A 15,704-nucleotide genomic window follows, 5' to 3' on the forward strand; every position below is an offset into this window, starting at 1 on the left:
TCTTATGTGCAGCAACTGACAGTTAACATCACAGCCCTGGTGGCCCTGCAGACGGCCTTCAATGGCAAGAGCTGGAGGCAGAGAGCTGCTTGCCATGAGTCCTGCTCATGATTGGAATAATAATCATATTGCTTTGGGCTAAAGTGTGTGACACACTTATTGACACTGGGGATGGTGCGAAGACTGAGATCAATCTGGAGAGAAAACAACAGGAGAATGATGCTGGGATGATGGAAAATAAGATGTAATTTGTAGAGGCAGATTTGCAGGATAATTGTGTAAATGTTAACTGAGTTTGACTAAAAGAGAAACCTCCAGAGTGAGTGGGGGGGGGGGGGGTGAGGAGGGAGGCTGGAGGTTGAGCAGGGGGGATTCATGACTGACAGGCATAAGATCCTATGGGGAATGAGTAACGGACCAACTGGAGCTGGGAAACCCACCCAAAGGCAATTAAGGGTAAAGGACGACAAAAATATTTGATAAACTTTCTTCCCCCCTCTCCCTCGCTCTTTCTCTCTGTCTTGAACGGGGAAGAAGCTCCGGGGATGGCGATGGAGCTGGAATGAAAGACCCGACTCCGTCTGGGAAATGTGTTCCGGAAAAGACTGGGAGACAGAGGATTTGATTAGAGACCGCAAGAAGTTGCAGCGATCCGAGCGAAAGAAGCAGCCCTCATCGTGTGGAAACATCGTGGAAAAGTTGCCGAAGTTCCACCTAAACTTTTCCAGGAGGAGGAATATCCGCGCAATGGCACGCACGTAGGGGGAAAGTTTTGGGAATATCTCCGGGAAGCTCTTTTTTTTTTTTTTTTTTTTTTTTTTTTTTTTTGTTGTCGAGGCGCATTAAGACGTTAAAGTCGCTGGATTTGACACAGGGAGATAAGACCGTATCACTGAATCTGTATCCTGTCCCCGCTGCCGGAGGGCGATGGGGGCCGCGCCGGGCTCGGGCTGGGAGGAGGGCGAGTTCGAGTTCAAGCTGGTGTTTGAGGAGGACCCGCCGCCGCGGCAGAGCCAGGGACCGACCCCGGTGCGCACAGCCGAACCGGAGAGCTCCGGACCCGGGGAGGAAAGCGAGGGCGCCCTGCTGCGGCTGGACTCGTCCGGCGGCTGCAGCAGCCAGGGTCAGGGCCACTTCTTCGGTTGTTTCAAAAAAAAAAAGGGGGCAAACTGGAGAGAGGAGAGGAGGCTTCTAATGCATGGGAACTTCTGTGTGTGTGTGTGTGTGTGTGTGTGTGTGTGTGTGTGTGCTGTAACCAGGGCCCTCACCCGCATGTGCGCGTTTGCGTGTTTGTGACTTGTGCGTGTGCGATGCGTGCGTGTCTGCTCCTGTAAGCATACGTGAGTGCGGGTGTATTTGTGTTGCGGGTTTGTTTTGTGTGCGGAATGCGTGTGAGTGTGCGCGTAACCCCCCGCTCAGTGCGTCCGTGTGTTTGCGTGCATGTGTGCGTGCGGCCCCAGACCCAATGTGTTTCCAATCAGCTGTGCGTGTGAGCGGAGTTAACAGCTGCCATCTGGGAAGGAGCCGCAACCTCTGTGCACCACATACACACCTCCCCCCCCCCCCCCCCCCCCCCCCCTCCATTTTTCACTCCACACACACACACACACACACACACACACCTCATATCCTCACATCCACTCTCTCATTTGTTTCCCGCCCACACTGGCATACAGTTGTATTACCACACCCAAGGCATGAAAATGAACTGCAGGACAAACAAGAGGGCAATTATTCACTCTAGGTGATTATTATTATTTTTTTTTTTGGTTCAACTCCTTAAGCTCTCCTGTTACTCTTGTTGTTCAGATTTCTGTCCTGGGGGTGGGACACACCTTCAGTGGCCTGTGACACATAAAACAAAGCAATTTGTACCAGTTGTGACCAGTTGAACTAAACAGTGATTTGGTTATGATTTATTTGAGATATTTCCAGATGCCTGAAGAGGTAGACTTTATGAATGCATTGTTACCTTTTCTTTCATGATACTGAAATCTGAAATCAGTGTATCTGTCAACATGGTGCACTGACCAAGTCTCTAGGTCTCGCTGCATGGACATCATTTGATTCATTTTGAATCTGAAGTGAAATGAAGCCAGGGATTATCGTGGCTCTAAAAACCCAGTTGGCAGCGTGCCATGATTTAAAGAATGTAAATTATAGCTGAACAAACACAATTTTAAAACACCAGTCTCGCAAAAAATTACTTCTCATGGGAAAATTAAACATTAATTCGTAAAAAAAAAAAAAAAGAGACAAAGATTACAGGGAGATTGAAGCAAATTATTAATTAATTAATTATTTGGTGTTGCAGAAATGCATAATCTCATGGTCCCTCAGATTTGTGGGATCACTGAACCCTCCCATCAAAAACATCACTTTTTGTGAGAGGCTAAAATCAGAACAAAGAATAATGTATCATTTTAGATCTGTTAGACTTTCGAGGATGAAAAGAGCAATAACTCTCAGGCGACCTGTGGTAGTCATTTTACATCCCCCTGCAGAGACGAACAGTAAAGTATGACAGTGTATTCGACTGGAGCGACTCCTCTTCTGAATGGATGAGGCAACCTCAGAGGAGGCGATGTGATGTGTTCTCAGAAACTCCTCTGCCCGTCTGACTCTTGAACATGTAAACGATCAGTTCAAAAACTGTCGTAAGAGGAAAGATTGAAGAGGAGATGAAGAGGAAAAAATGACCGAAGAATTCACAAGGAGAAAAAAAAAAAAAGCATGGGTTAGAGAAACCTTTGAAAAGCAGAAACACGTATTTCATGATTTCCTGGCCTGTTAATCATCTCACAACTCCCCATTTATCTATTATGATTCACAAGAAGATCTAATTATCGCTCCGTGTGAGAGGTTCAACTCAGGACACAGGATGAAGTATCACATTATACTCAGCATGTTAGATGAGGCTTCGTAATAGCAAGTGACAACTGATTGTCTTCACTGACTGTCTGGTAAATTCTGGTGCTCTGTCCGCCAACATATAAATGATTGTTTCATCAATAGCTTTAAAAAGAGAGCCTCAAGAGGTACATTTATTAACTTGCTGTTTTAGGTCTGAACAAGGCTTCATTTCACATAATTGTAGATGTGACAGACTGTTGACCAGAAGGTGAAATAGTTATAGCCAGTATCAGAATTAATAGCTGCTCAGGAGTAGGGAAATCTATACAATCCTTAATTTCATTATTGTGCCCAGTAGTGTCATATGGGGGTTTGTCAGGGGTATAGATGACCAGATTCCACTCATGATCACTTTTCTGAGGTTCAACTCAGGGCACGTGATAAAAATATTACCATATACTTGATCTGTTTGACTTTAGATTAACTTTATTTTGTTCAATAAGTGTTGGGTAAGTTTTCTTGGCTCATAAATTCCTCTGCTGGTCGATACACAAACATCTAAATCTTTATTTCATGTGAAAAATCCACCAACAGAATAGTTGCCTCAGCACTGCAGCTTTAATCACTTGGAAATATTTTTGTTGCCAGGAAACATTTGAGGAGATTTTTCACCCCAAGTCTTAATTTGTTGGCAGCTGCTGTTGTGCGTGCCCCGTTGCCCAAAACTTGCCAGTATGGCCGCCGCCACTGCAGTGCACCAAGGATCAATTGGAGCCTCGCTAATTACACAGAGCCAAACAGTAGTTTGGCTCTGTGTGGAGGCCGACCACACCACGCCGGGGAAATGTTGTGGCGAGGACTGTGGTTTTGAAGGGTCATGTCCTCATGAGGACGGTTGTTTGTCGGAGTCCAAGAAGTTCTGTTGAGACTGTTTTCTGTAAAAGGCCCAAAAACATCTTCATAACTGTCACGATTAGCAGCAGAGTTTGGGTTTGTGATTCGTAAACAGCATGAGATTTTCATCAGTGAGGCAAAGAGTTAAAGGTGAATTCTTATTTCACCCTCTACCGCAGAAAACATGGATTAAAATAGTTCTTCACTCGTAAATTGTTGTCATATAATTGGGAGAGTACGAAATATTAAACTCAAATCTACTTTAATATTAGTCAAGTTTATTATATATCAGGATAAACTCCCTGAGATGTATCAAGGGAAGCTACATTGTTTCATAGTTCCTACAGATGCCTGTAGTTTTACTCCTCTGATCATCACTTTTATTATTTCTGAGCAGATTCTAGGAATTTATCATTGTCCTGTCTTGCCAGAAAAACAAATTTATGCTTTAAATAAATTACAATATAAAGATTAAGACCAAAGACTCACTATTCCTATCTTTCAAAATATGGCACGGAACCACCCCCCATTTTTTATTTTTTGGTGGTGTGGATTAATTAAATAAGAAATTATGTGTTCATTAATGATTAGTCTGTGGATCATTATAAATTAATTATAATTATTATCTTTGGACAGAGCTAGGCCCCCCCATTTCCAGCCTTTGTGCTAGGCTAAGCTAAGCTAACCGTCTCCTGGCTCCAGCTTCATATTTACAACAAGAGGCATGGTAACAACATGGTACTCATTGTCCCATCTAACGTTCAACAAGAAAGCATATAATTATGAAAATATTTTCCCAAAAAGGTCAAACTGTTCCTTTGCATCAAAAGTGACAAATATGCAGCACTTGTTTTAAAGACGCTAACTGTGCACTTCCTGAGGAAAAGTTCCACTTGCATGCATTTTCCATATGGCAACAATCACAGTGCAGTAAATCAAGGAAAATTGATGTGTAATGAATGATGCAGGCATGTTGATGATAAAAAAAAAAGAATCTTTACTTGCCACAAATTGTGTTTACAATATTTTGACTGACATCTAATGAGTCTTTCTCGTGCCAGATGTAAAAGAATGGCAGGTTTTCAGAGCTAACTGTCATCTGGTGGCGGTTCTGAAAAAAGATCAGTGGGAGGACACATGACCGGCCCCAAAACCCACAACACGTGATATGAAAAGAGAGTGTGTTTGAACAAGGACAAAAGAGTAAACATTTTTTAAATGAGAAAGCAGCCAGGAAATAAATCGTTGCCATGTGGAAGTCAAGGTGAATATTAGGGAAATTAACACACTTTAAACTCTTCGTTAGCAGCTGTTGGTTATCAGCACTTTCGTCCACATCCACCCCTCACTCCTCCTCAGCTCCACATTCTCATCCAAATACGGTTTCTTCTGGTTTTAAAAAAAACAACATGGTGTCCGACAAATTACAAACTCGAGGCTCCAAAACGGCAGTTCACAAACCAATGGGTGACGTCGCCGTGCGTTACCGCTTGGCTGTATATAGAATGAATGGTTTCCTCACACTCAATCAAAGGTTTATTTACTTTCAGTTACAGACAACCACTTGGCTGCCACTCATGCAGGACACTCAATCAGCATCCCCAGCCCGCCGCCCTCAGCCAGTCAGCGGGCTGGCATGCATTCCCCGCCGCCACGAAGGGCCCCGGTCAGAGAGTTCAGCGGGACCTATGAGAGCCTGCCAGCACGCTCTGTACAGGTGAGACAACCTCTTACTCAAGACAGTTTGAACCTAAAAAGTTTATCCATCTTTCTGCACCTTTTGGACTTTTTCCGTACATTCACAAATTATCTCAATCATCATGTGTAAATTACTACAACTACTCTGCATTCATGTAGTGGTCACCACTCACAACTGGAAATTCCCTAATTTAGAACTAAGCTAAATCTGAGATGCACACCTCTTTGAAGGTAAACTTTAAACATTTCCAGAGACGTCACTTCTTAAACTGTCTCACTCGAAAAACAACAGCGATGTGAAGCTTTTCCCAGTTTTGTTGAAATCCACAGACCTTATATATGTACTTTCAAAGGCTTGTGGTTGTCTCACTTATTCCAAACTGTACTAATTTAAGCTTCCAAAGTCTTCATATTTGCTCAAAGTAATTAATCCCAGTGAACATATAGTTGATTTATTCATTTTTTGGCAAAGTTACATTTTTGCTGTAAGGGAACACGATTACAAGCAGGAAAATCCATTCTTCATTGTTGCATTTAGCTCCTTCACCGTCCAATGTTATGTCGATGTGAAATAAAACTTTGGAGACAAACATGACAAGCACCAGTATTACGTGGGTTTTGTAGTATTTTTGGTTTTGTTTTGTTTTGTTTGTGCGTCACAGATGTAGCTGTTCAGCGGCTCTCTCAAGCAGAAGTTGTGTAGTTTCAAAATAGTTCCTGTTCTCAGCTGCATTACTTCATGATCATAATGTAAATGTTAAGGCAACTAAATGGTGATTGTGATAGATTTTGTAAATGAAGGGAAAATAATTGCTTGAAAGTAGGAAATCAATCCAAAAATATAGAATGTCCCTTGAACTTCTTGTTTAGATTATGGAAAATAAACGTTTTCATTCATTGATCAATTATTTTGCACTCAATTCTTGAGTCTGTGTTAGAAAACAGTAAAAAAAAAAAGAAAGAAAAAAGTCCCTCAGAGTGTTAAAGAGCCTGTGGTGAGTCCAAATCTATGAAAAAGACTGAAAAACAAGGGAAAGCAGCAAATCCATACAATTGAGAAACTAGAAAAAGCAAATATTCTGCCTGTTAGCTTATTAAATAATTTGGACAATTAGTTGATCATTAATATTTGCCATTTTCTGCCTATTGACTGAGACACAAAGCTGAGATGAATCATCCTCTGTTCAGGTTTCAGAGTCTCGTGTGGTCGAGTGTCCCAGCATCCAGATAACCACCATCTCCCCGGAAGACGACCCAGCACCCACCATTTCCAGCTACTGGGACATGGGCGGCGGAGGTGGGTGGGACCGAGAGCGCCTTTACCTCCCCCTGCTGGACCCCTTTACCTACCGTGACAGATGCCCCGGCTCCCTCAGCCCCAGCCCTGCCTCCAGCCCCTCCTCCCGCGGCTGGCTGAGCCCCGCCTCCAGCTGCGACTCCCTGCTGGTGGAGGAGGAGGACCTCAATGAGGCCACCATCAATTTTGGGCTCTCGCCGTCATCAAGGCCCACCTCCCCCGGGGGTAAAAAGCGCAGGAACTCCCCCCTTGCCTCCCCCTGTACCTCACGGAGGAGCAGTTACTCAGAGGAACTGCAGGGGTGCAACCTGGAGGGTGGAGACTCCACCCCTCAGTCACAAGCTCCACCCAGCAGCTGCGAGCTCAGCATCCCACAGAAAACCAGGAAGACGTCATTGGAACAGGTGAAGACGCTGGTTTTGGTTTTGTGGTAAAACATGAAACATTTGATAAACTTTGGATTGGCCCCGCGGTGGTGACCCTCACTTTTTGTCCTTCAGTTGTCTCCCAGGGAGGTGGATCAGGAGCAGGCTCCAGGCCACATCTCCCCCTGCCCGCTGCCAGAGACCCAGCAGACCAGGAGAGAGCCCCCCTCACTGGGCATGGACTACCTCTCTGTGCCCCCTGCTCTGGCCTGGGGCAGGGCCCGAGCCAGCGCCCACAGCCCTCTGTTCAGGCAAGGACACACACGCACACACACACACACACACACACACACACACACACACCACCATTAGATTTTGTGGCAATTAAAAGTCTAGCAGAAGTGGATGAGATGTGATCAGCACTTTGAACACAACCTAGGTTCAAAGTTCAAAGTTTAACAGTATTAATAATCACTAAGGTCTGATACTGACTGCGTTTTGTGTTTTGTGTTTTGCACCTGTCATGTTTACATGTGTAAATTAAATGTAGATCTCATTAGTTGGTCCTCTACAGATGCATTTATTCATCCGCATCTGTTGAGCATCTCTGCCCTGACTGTGTTCACCGTTCACGGGTCCAACTGCGAGTTTCATGATTTTCTGATCCAACGCAGGTCTAATGCTCTGCCGCCACTCGACTGGCCGCTGCCGTCCCAGTTTGACCAGTATGAGCTGCGCATTGAGGTGCAGCCCCGTCCACACCACAGAGCCCACTACGAGACAGAGGGCAGCAGGGGAGCCGTCAAGGCTGCGCCGACAGGACATCCTGTCGTCAAGGTGAAGCACGGACCTGCAGATTTACATACGGCATACAGTGGCGATACAGATTTGTCAGAGGCAAACCTCCTGCTACACAAACACACAAAAAATCTCGGACTCTAATGTTGCATTTAATATGATTTCTAATCAAGCTGAGGTAGAAAATTAGTGTGAAAGGTTTGTGTTTGTAACAGTGGAGCAAAGTCTTAGGACACATGTTGTGGCTCACTGCTGCGGGGCCTCCTCACAGTTTGATTTCATCTCTCACGCTGAGGCTCTCTCTACAGCTGTGCGGATACACAGAGAGGAAGCCGCTCTCTCTTCAGGTTTTCGTCGGAACAGCTGACGACAGATCCATCAGGCCGCATCCTTTCTATCAGATACACAGGTACTGAACTGGGCTGAACCTTTCGTTTCAAATCAAACTCATTACCGAGCACATTCATATTCAAGGGACACAACATACTGTATATTCACGGGGCACATCAAGTGTCCACTGTGGCTGTAATCATTGCATAATCTACCACCAGCTGCTTGTTGTGTTGGTCTAGGAGATTTTCTGCGCCGGTCAGTGTCAGTGTAGCTCGTTCTTGATGAGAGCATCACTTTAAAGTAGAGACACTTTATGTTTTACTTGGCTATTATTCCCCCTCGCTCCTTGTATCTTGGGGCATCTGTGGGATAATTTAGGACATTAGCAGCATGTGATTTGAAAATATTTCCTCACCAAACTGGGAGGGAATGTAGTTGTTTCTTTTAACGGATTATTAGACAGATGCTCTTTTCAGGATTCAATTAAATTTTAAGCAAATGAGTGAAAATATTGCAGCAAATACTGTATAAAATAGTAAATAAAAGTACATGAAAGTAATATGATATTTAATGTAATACATACAAGTTCAAGTCTACAAATGTTGAATATTTTCATTATCAGTTCCTCTGTTATTCTCATTATTGATTAATCTATTAGTTATTTTTTCTGATTAATATATAATAATAATTGAATCTAGAAAATAATCAGATAAAATGCTGTAAACACAAAATATAGTTTTGCTTAATAAATCACTTAAGTCAGTTAATCAGTTATCTGAATTGTTTAAACCCCTGTTACCGGAGCAGGGTTCGTCTCTGACAGATCACCCGTCTATCTCAGGGCTGTAAATGAAGGGCTGTTAAAAGCTGTTTCTCCCTCCTCAGGGTGACAGGGAAGATGGTGGGTACTGCCAGTCATGAGAGCGTTCAGGCGGGGACCAAACTGCTGGACATCCCCCTCAACCCCGAGAACAACATGACTGCACTGTGAGTAGAAGAGAGACGTCCCCACAGGACAAGTCATTCAGCCTTAGGCTCCAATTCCAAGGCCATTTGGAAGTTTTCAGTATAAACCTTTTAAAAATGTTGAATAATGTGACGAAACAACAACTGCAAAGCCCTGGTGGAAACTACATTTACTGTGCTTAAGTACAAGTTTGAGGTATTTTATTTATACTTCTACTCAGCAACATTTCAGAGGGAAACATTGTACTTTTAAATGTCACAACAAAGGCAAAGATTAGAGAAAAAAATCAAAAATATTAACACAAATTTGTGTAGCAGAACGTTGTTTTTTCCATCAATCATCTCACGACCGCTCCAATTTATCTTGTGACTCTTTGGAGAGGCCTGGTCCATGGTTTTGGAACCAATAGTCATAAAATAGATACATAAAATAGTTCAAACTATCTCAACATCGAGCAGCTACAAGAATAAAACGCTGCTCATACACTGACGTATTCGTATTATTTTTATATGATAATATAAAACAAAGAAGTACATCCTGATTAGTAATACTGTTACTTCAGTAAAGGAACTGAGTACTGCTTAGTACCAATGAGAAAAGTACTGAGCCCCTACCAACCAGTGAAGGATTTCACTTGCTGACAGACAGAAACTTGTTGAGCCTCCCGTGGATGAGTTCACAGTTTAAAAACACCTTCTGTGTTGTAGCATTGACTGTGCAGGGATCCTGAAGCTGAGGAACTCCGACATCGAGCTGAGAAAAGGAGAGACGGACGTTGGCAGGAAGAACACGCGCGTTCGTTTGGTTTTTCGCACCCACCTCCCTCTAGCGCCCCCCGTCGCCCCTCCTGGCCGGGTCCTGGCTCTGCAGGTTGCATCGATGCCCATCGAATGCTGTGAGTTGCCAGTGACATGCAGTTTCAGGGAAGCGGGGGATGCGCTGGTCTTGGTAGGACTACTTTAGGTGTGTTTTGGTCTGTAGCCGGCTCGGTCTTCACGCAGCCTTGACAAATTATACATTGTTTGAAAGCTCTGAGTCTCCTGGTTCTATCTGTGCACAGCATTTTAGGATCCACACATCACTGCAGTAGCTGTTGATACAGACCTGGCTACTGCTCCAAAGTGTTTTGCACAGAAAAGACTCTACTAAAGGCCTTAAAATCATTCTTTTTTTATGCAAGAATAATAAGCAAAGCAAAAACTTCTTCCATGTTTGTTTCTCTGTAACTTTCGTTCAGCACGTTTTATACTCATTCAGACTTTTTGGTTGGTAACCTTTCAAAGGAGATTGTGTTATGACTGTAATCAGAAGGGTTGAAGAACAGTGACCTTTTTATTTTGGGTACATTATTTTCATGCTTGTGCACAAAAATGGGTGTGTCTGGTCACAGGTTAATTGATTATAAATTATCCTAATTTAAAGCCAGTTTCTGCAGCTCTCCTGCACACAGTGGCTTTAAGTTAAGATACATTTACATGCACTGAAGGTCTTGTTTAACTAGCCTGACTCCTTCCTCCCGGCCTCAGCCCAGCGTTCGGCCCAGGAGCTGCCTGTCATCGAGTCCGTCAGTCTCACTTCCTGCTCTGTGGAGGGTGGAGAGGAACTTCTGCTGAGCGGCACCAATTTCCTGCCAATCTCCAGGGTCGTTTTCATGGAGAGAGGGACAGGTAGGTGTGCACGGAGGAGGCCAGATGTGATTCCTGAACAAAAATTTGAGCTCGTTACCAGAAAACCGTTGTGGTTGTGCGAGTAAGGATTTCTAACGCTGCTGGAGAAATTCTGTTTTGCTATACAACCGGAGATAAAAGCTCAGATATGATCACTGAGTCTCAATATACATATAAAGTAGTTAGAGTAATAATAATTCAGCTGATTGCAGAATAGTGAATTCAATCTTTGAGCTTGTTTTCTATTCTTTTTTTTATAGTGGCTCAGTGTAAATCAGTACAGCTGAGTACAGTGTGTGCTGGTCTTGATCTTTCTATAAAAGCTGTTTAACAGCAGTCAGTCGTTCAGATGTTGTACAGATGGAAATCACACTGCACTTGAAGTGAATCAGGGAGCCTTTCCTCAGTCACAGTCATTTAATAGAAGAAAACCAAGGGGAAAAAAAGGATGGATGACAGTTTTTTAGTCTGTTTTGAAGTTGTACATGAGTGGGTTCATATAAATAAACAAGAAATGTAGGTTAGGAGTCAGATTCTTAATGTGCCTCAGGAGGATAGTAAGGCATTTCAGGGTGCTGATACACAACAGCATGATTTTAGATCAAATGTCAGTAGATTTTTATGACGTGAAATGGTTCGAAAAACATTGAATTAGTCAAGAACAGGAGGAGTGAGGTTTATAAACCCATCACTAAGTGTTCTGGTGTATAGCGGGAGAAATAATGGGCTCATTTATTCTTGTCCTTGCGGTTAAAAAGCAGCTGCTTCTTATAGAATCACGTCGGCCTCCACTTCTGAAACGTCTCTGTTTAAGGCTTCGATCAGTCGTCAGTGGAACAAACAGAACAAACCTAGATCACAGAAGCTTTAATATCAGACGTTGCCTGTGATATTCACTACGCTGACTGTGTGCGTGTGTGTGTGCATCTATGTTAGACTTGTCATTTATTATACCTTATGTTCTTATCTATTAGATGGGAAATTACAGTGGGAGGAGGAAGCCCACGTCGACCGTGACAACAGCAATGAGGTAATTTTGCCTGTGTGATGTCAGTCTGAAAATGAATGTCCAAAAAACATAACTGATTCTGAACAGATGAACTTCCCATCACTGATAAAGTTGTAATTCAAATCGGCAAACACATCTGAATCATCTGATGAATCCAGTCTGATATGTGATGTCCACACCTCTTTCTCCTGGTAGTGTTTGTTGTGTGTGAGAGTTCCCGCCTACAGCGACCTGTCCGTCAGTCGGCCCGTGTCGGTCAGTCTTTATGTGTCCAACGGGAAGAGGAAAAGAAGCAGCACTCACTGCTTCAAGTATCTCCCCAGTGAGTGTCGATCCGCACCTTATTCACCTCTGACTCTATGATTCAGTGTGGACTCTGTTCAGTTTGTGTGACCAGAATTAGAGATAAGACGTGTTACAACCATCCCTGATATTTAGATTATATATATACATATATATTTATTTTTGATAATTGTACATCCTGAACTGTATGTTCTAACGAATTAAGTCCAGGGCTGGATATTGAACCTCAATATCTTTTTAATACTGGCATGAAATGTTTTTGTAGCATTGAACATTACAATAATCAAGTGTCCCAAATTGATAACTACTACTTGGTCAGATATGATCATTGTGTTTGATATTTCTTTGATCAGATATTTCCCTACTTTCGATACTAAGGTATCCACATTTTCATATTATTATCAAAATTCAGGAATTGCATTGGCAGTTATATAAAACATGTAAATGATACGCACTCTTCATTAAATCTGTGGAAATATTTCTCATCCTCATTAAGTTCAGTTGGAGGTTTTCACAGTAAAACTAAAAACCAACATTCATAAAGAGATTAGACAAATAGGTTGTGTGGTGGTAAACAATATTCAAAGTGGATAGTGTGTTAATATTAATAGATATTATTATGCATGTGCCATGTTTCTCCCTGAAGTTATGTTTAAAGAAGAGGACCCTCTGCTGTCCCGGCCCTCTGTGCTGCCCCTGGACAGGGGGACTGTGTGTCCCGTGGGGGGTCACCCCAGGATGGACAGGGGGTTCCATGTGAGAGGCGACCCAGTGGCTGATGATCGAGGTCTGGGTTTCCAGCTGCCCCCCTACCCCTCCACCTATTCTCCTCCCTGCCCCGCCATGAGCTACCACGAGGAGTACTGCTCTAAACCCGATGCTGCGGTGGAGGAGCCGGGGGGGTCCAGAGCAGCCCTGTCCGAGCGTCACCCCAGCTTCGAGAACCTGGAGCTGGGCTTCACCGAGCTCCTTCCCCCTCTGTACCCCCGCGGCCCGCAGCCTCCCTCCCCTTCCCCTTCTCCGTGGCTGGACTCACCCTACCTGTCCTCCTCGCCCTCTCCCTCCCACTCCTCCTCCCTCAGCCCGTTTCCTGCTGGCAGTCCTATCTCGACCTCCCCTCTGCCTCCCATCCCCACTTCCCCTTACCCCCAGTACTCTGTTTATCCTCAGGAGGTGTGTCCCTCCCCTCCCTCCAACCCTAGCCCCTATCAGGACATCTGCCCAGCACCCTACTCCCATTACGAGGGCTGGGACCCCCAGGGACGGGTGCTAGGGATGGGACATGGGGGAGAGAGGGATGCCAAGATCCACGAGTGCCCCCTGGAGTTTACCAGCTCAGTGTCTATGCACCACATCACCTTTGAAGAGGGTGAGTTACATTTGTTGATCTTTGTGTTAAGGAGTGCAAACAAGGTGGAAGAGCTGAATTAGGCAGATGTGGGTGAGACTGTAAAAAGATTAGTGGATGGAAAATGGCTGAATTAGTTGTTACTGTATGAACGGAGCTTCGGGGGCATTTCACCTTTATTTTATAGTTGTTTTATAGTCTAGAGAAAGGAAACAGGGGAAAAGAGAGAGAGGTGGGACATGCAGCAAAGGTCACCAGGCCAGGAATCAGACTGTGGACATTGCAGTTATGTGATATAACCATTCAGCCTCGGGACATTGTCAGAGTTTAGTGTCTATTGATATGTGAAGCCACATTTTAAACCTAGGATATATCTTTTTTTTTTTTTTTGTCGATATTGAAATATTATTTTTTCCATTCATTGATGGGTTGTACCATGTGTGGAGATGCTGTCCAGACTCTCCTGTTAAGAAATGTTAGTTCAGGTCATATTTGTCATTGTGCTCAATACCAGCACCATCGAACTTCATCACATTAGAAATCATCCGGTTCACATTACCTGCTTGGTCCATTGAAGTTCACAGGTGAAACACTGGATGCTCCGTCGCTGTAGTTAAAGTTTGAACGTACAGAAATTTAATGTCACAGATGTCATATTTAATCCTGTAATTTGAGCAACTCTCCACCATCTTTGCCGGTTACAGGAGTCAGAAAATATAAATGTGGACATTGTTGTGAAGCCTGAGTGGAGCTGAAGTGGAGAGAGCATGTGGCAAACAAACACCATGACAGAAAGTGATGAGAGCCTGAGAAATCAAGTGGTCAAACAAACATGTCCCAAAACAAACTCCTCTTAAATCTTTAATCTTTCATTTCTTTTCATTATAATTTCTTCTTCCCTATAGTACAAATGCCCATTAGAATACTCTAAGCCTGAGCGGTATTAGATCTTTGACACCAATGCCACCAATACCGCCAAATATTTTTGACAGAGAAACTATATAACGGAGACACTGTTTCGTAGCTACCTCAAACGTGTCTTTGACATCTCTGGACTGCAGCTTCTTGTTTGTCGGCAGACATGGACCGTGATGCAAATATAAGCAGGTATCAGCCAACATATCATATTTTTCCAGGTGCAACCTCAAAACTTTCACCCAAGCATTTTGCACTGCTCAGCGATGAAGAATTGTGACATGAGCCAGCTGACAATTCAAAAATATTTCGGCTGCAAAGCATTTAAAAAAATGTGTTCTCCAGCCAAAACAGCCTCACTGAACTTTTTCCTTCATATATTTTACGGAGCTACTCTGAAAATGTTGCTTATTATTTGTACTGGAATATAATAGCTGATGGATTTCTGTTGGAGGACACATGTTATTCAGATTGCCTGCAGCTTTCCAAATGGATGAGTATAAAACGACTTGCAGCATTGTTACCTGGGTTATCACTTCCAGGTTGATTAGCTTTCATTGCAGCAGTGCTTGTGTATGTAATGACATTGAGTGTATGAGGTGGAGAGACGAATGAAGCAGGATTAACATGTCTGTGATTTTCTGTCTTCTCCTTCCACAGTATCAGAGTTCATTGGAGAGGACATCCAGTCTTATCAGTCGGGCTCACAGATGGACAACCAGCCAAACTGAGCTCAAGAGCAGCTGATTTCCCCCGTTTGATATTCGGCATCATTTTAAATCCCTTGTGCACTTGGTATTAAGAAGCGTCGCTCCAGTTACATGTGATGTTGGCAGGGGAATTTGATTACCAGGACACTGTTGTAATTATGATCACAGGTAATTGTTATGGTTTTATAAAGGGAAACTAATGTTTTTAACATGTTTTCAATATAAATTATACAAGAAACTGCTTGGATTGTGTTTTTCTTTTGTGGAAAAAAACATAATTAACATTTATACAAAGGGACTCCAGAAAATTGCAAATTTCCCCACTGTGGGACCAATAAAGGCTATCTTAATCTTAATCTAAATACAGGAGGATAAAGAGACTGAGGGAAAAAGGCTTGAACCCAATGGAAAAATTAATGGTTTAATGAGAGATAGCATTTTCTTTAATCCCATGTAACTATATAAACATGTTTTCTTTGTTTGGTGAGACAGTTATTTCTTAACCTGAAAGTGTCTTTATTTCAGGATTGCACAAGCAGAAACGTCA

The 15,704-nt window shown here is 43.3% G+C and overlaps 1 protein-coding gene across 1 annotated transcript; it reads left to right on the top strand.

Moving 5' to 3' along the window:
- Nucleotides 1–505: 505 nt before the first annotated feature.
- nfatc4 (nuclear factor of activated T cells 4) lies at nucleotides 506–15,399 on the top strand. Its single transcript, XM_071491825.1, has 13 exons — nucleotides 506–1,123; nucleotides 5,298–5,464; nucleotides 6,634–7,146; nucleotides 7,243–7,418; nucleotides 7,782–7,944; nucleotides 8,214–8,314; nucleotides 9,124–9,225; nucleotides 9,913–10,100; nucleotides 10,732–10,872; nucleotides 11,847–11,902; nucleotides 12,077–12,203; nucleotides 12,831–13,553; nucleotides 15,108–15,399. The coding sequence occupies exons 1-13, from the start codon at nucleotides 928–930 to the stop codon at nucleotides 15,176–15,178; spliced, it is 2,724 nt and encodes a 907-aa protein (XP_071347926.1). The 5' UTR covers nucleotides 506–927; the 3' UTR covers nucleotides 15,179–15,399.
- Nucleotides 15,400–15,704: the final 305 nt, after the last annotated feature.

The sequence above is a fragment of the Trachinotus anak genome, unplaced genomic scaffold, assembly GCF_046630095.1.
Source record: "Trachinotus anak isolate AG129_WGS33_773 ecotype Australia unplaced genomic scaffold, CSIRO_AGI_Tana_v1 ptg000012l, whole genome shotgun sequence".
Lineage (NCBI taxonomy): Eukaryota > Metazoa > Chordata > Actinopteri > Carangiformes > Carangidae > Trachinotus > Trachinotus anak.

What these genes read in the sequence shown, in the direction of transcription:
- nfatc4 (XM_071491825.1), top strand. Translation starts at nt 928, where the DNA reads ATGGGGGCCGCGCCGGGCTCGGGCTGGGAGGAGGGCGAGTTCGAGTTC. An exon ending in GGAAGACGTCATTGGAACAG is followed by an intron (nt 7,147 to 7,242) that starts GTGAAGACGCTG and finishes TTTGTCCTTCAG; the next exon opens with TTGTCTCCCAGGGAGGTGGA. An exon ending in GAGAACAACATGACTGCACT is followed by an intron (nt 9,226 to 9,912) that starts GTGAGTAGAAGA and finishes TCTGTGTTGTAG; the next exon opens with CATTGACTGTGCAGGGATCC.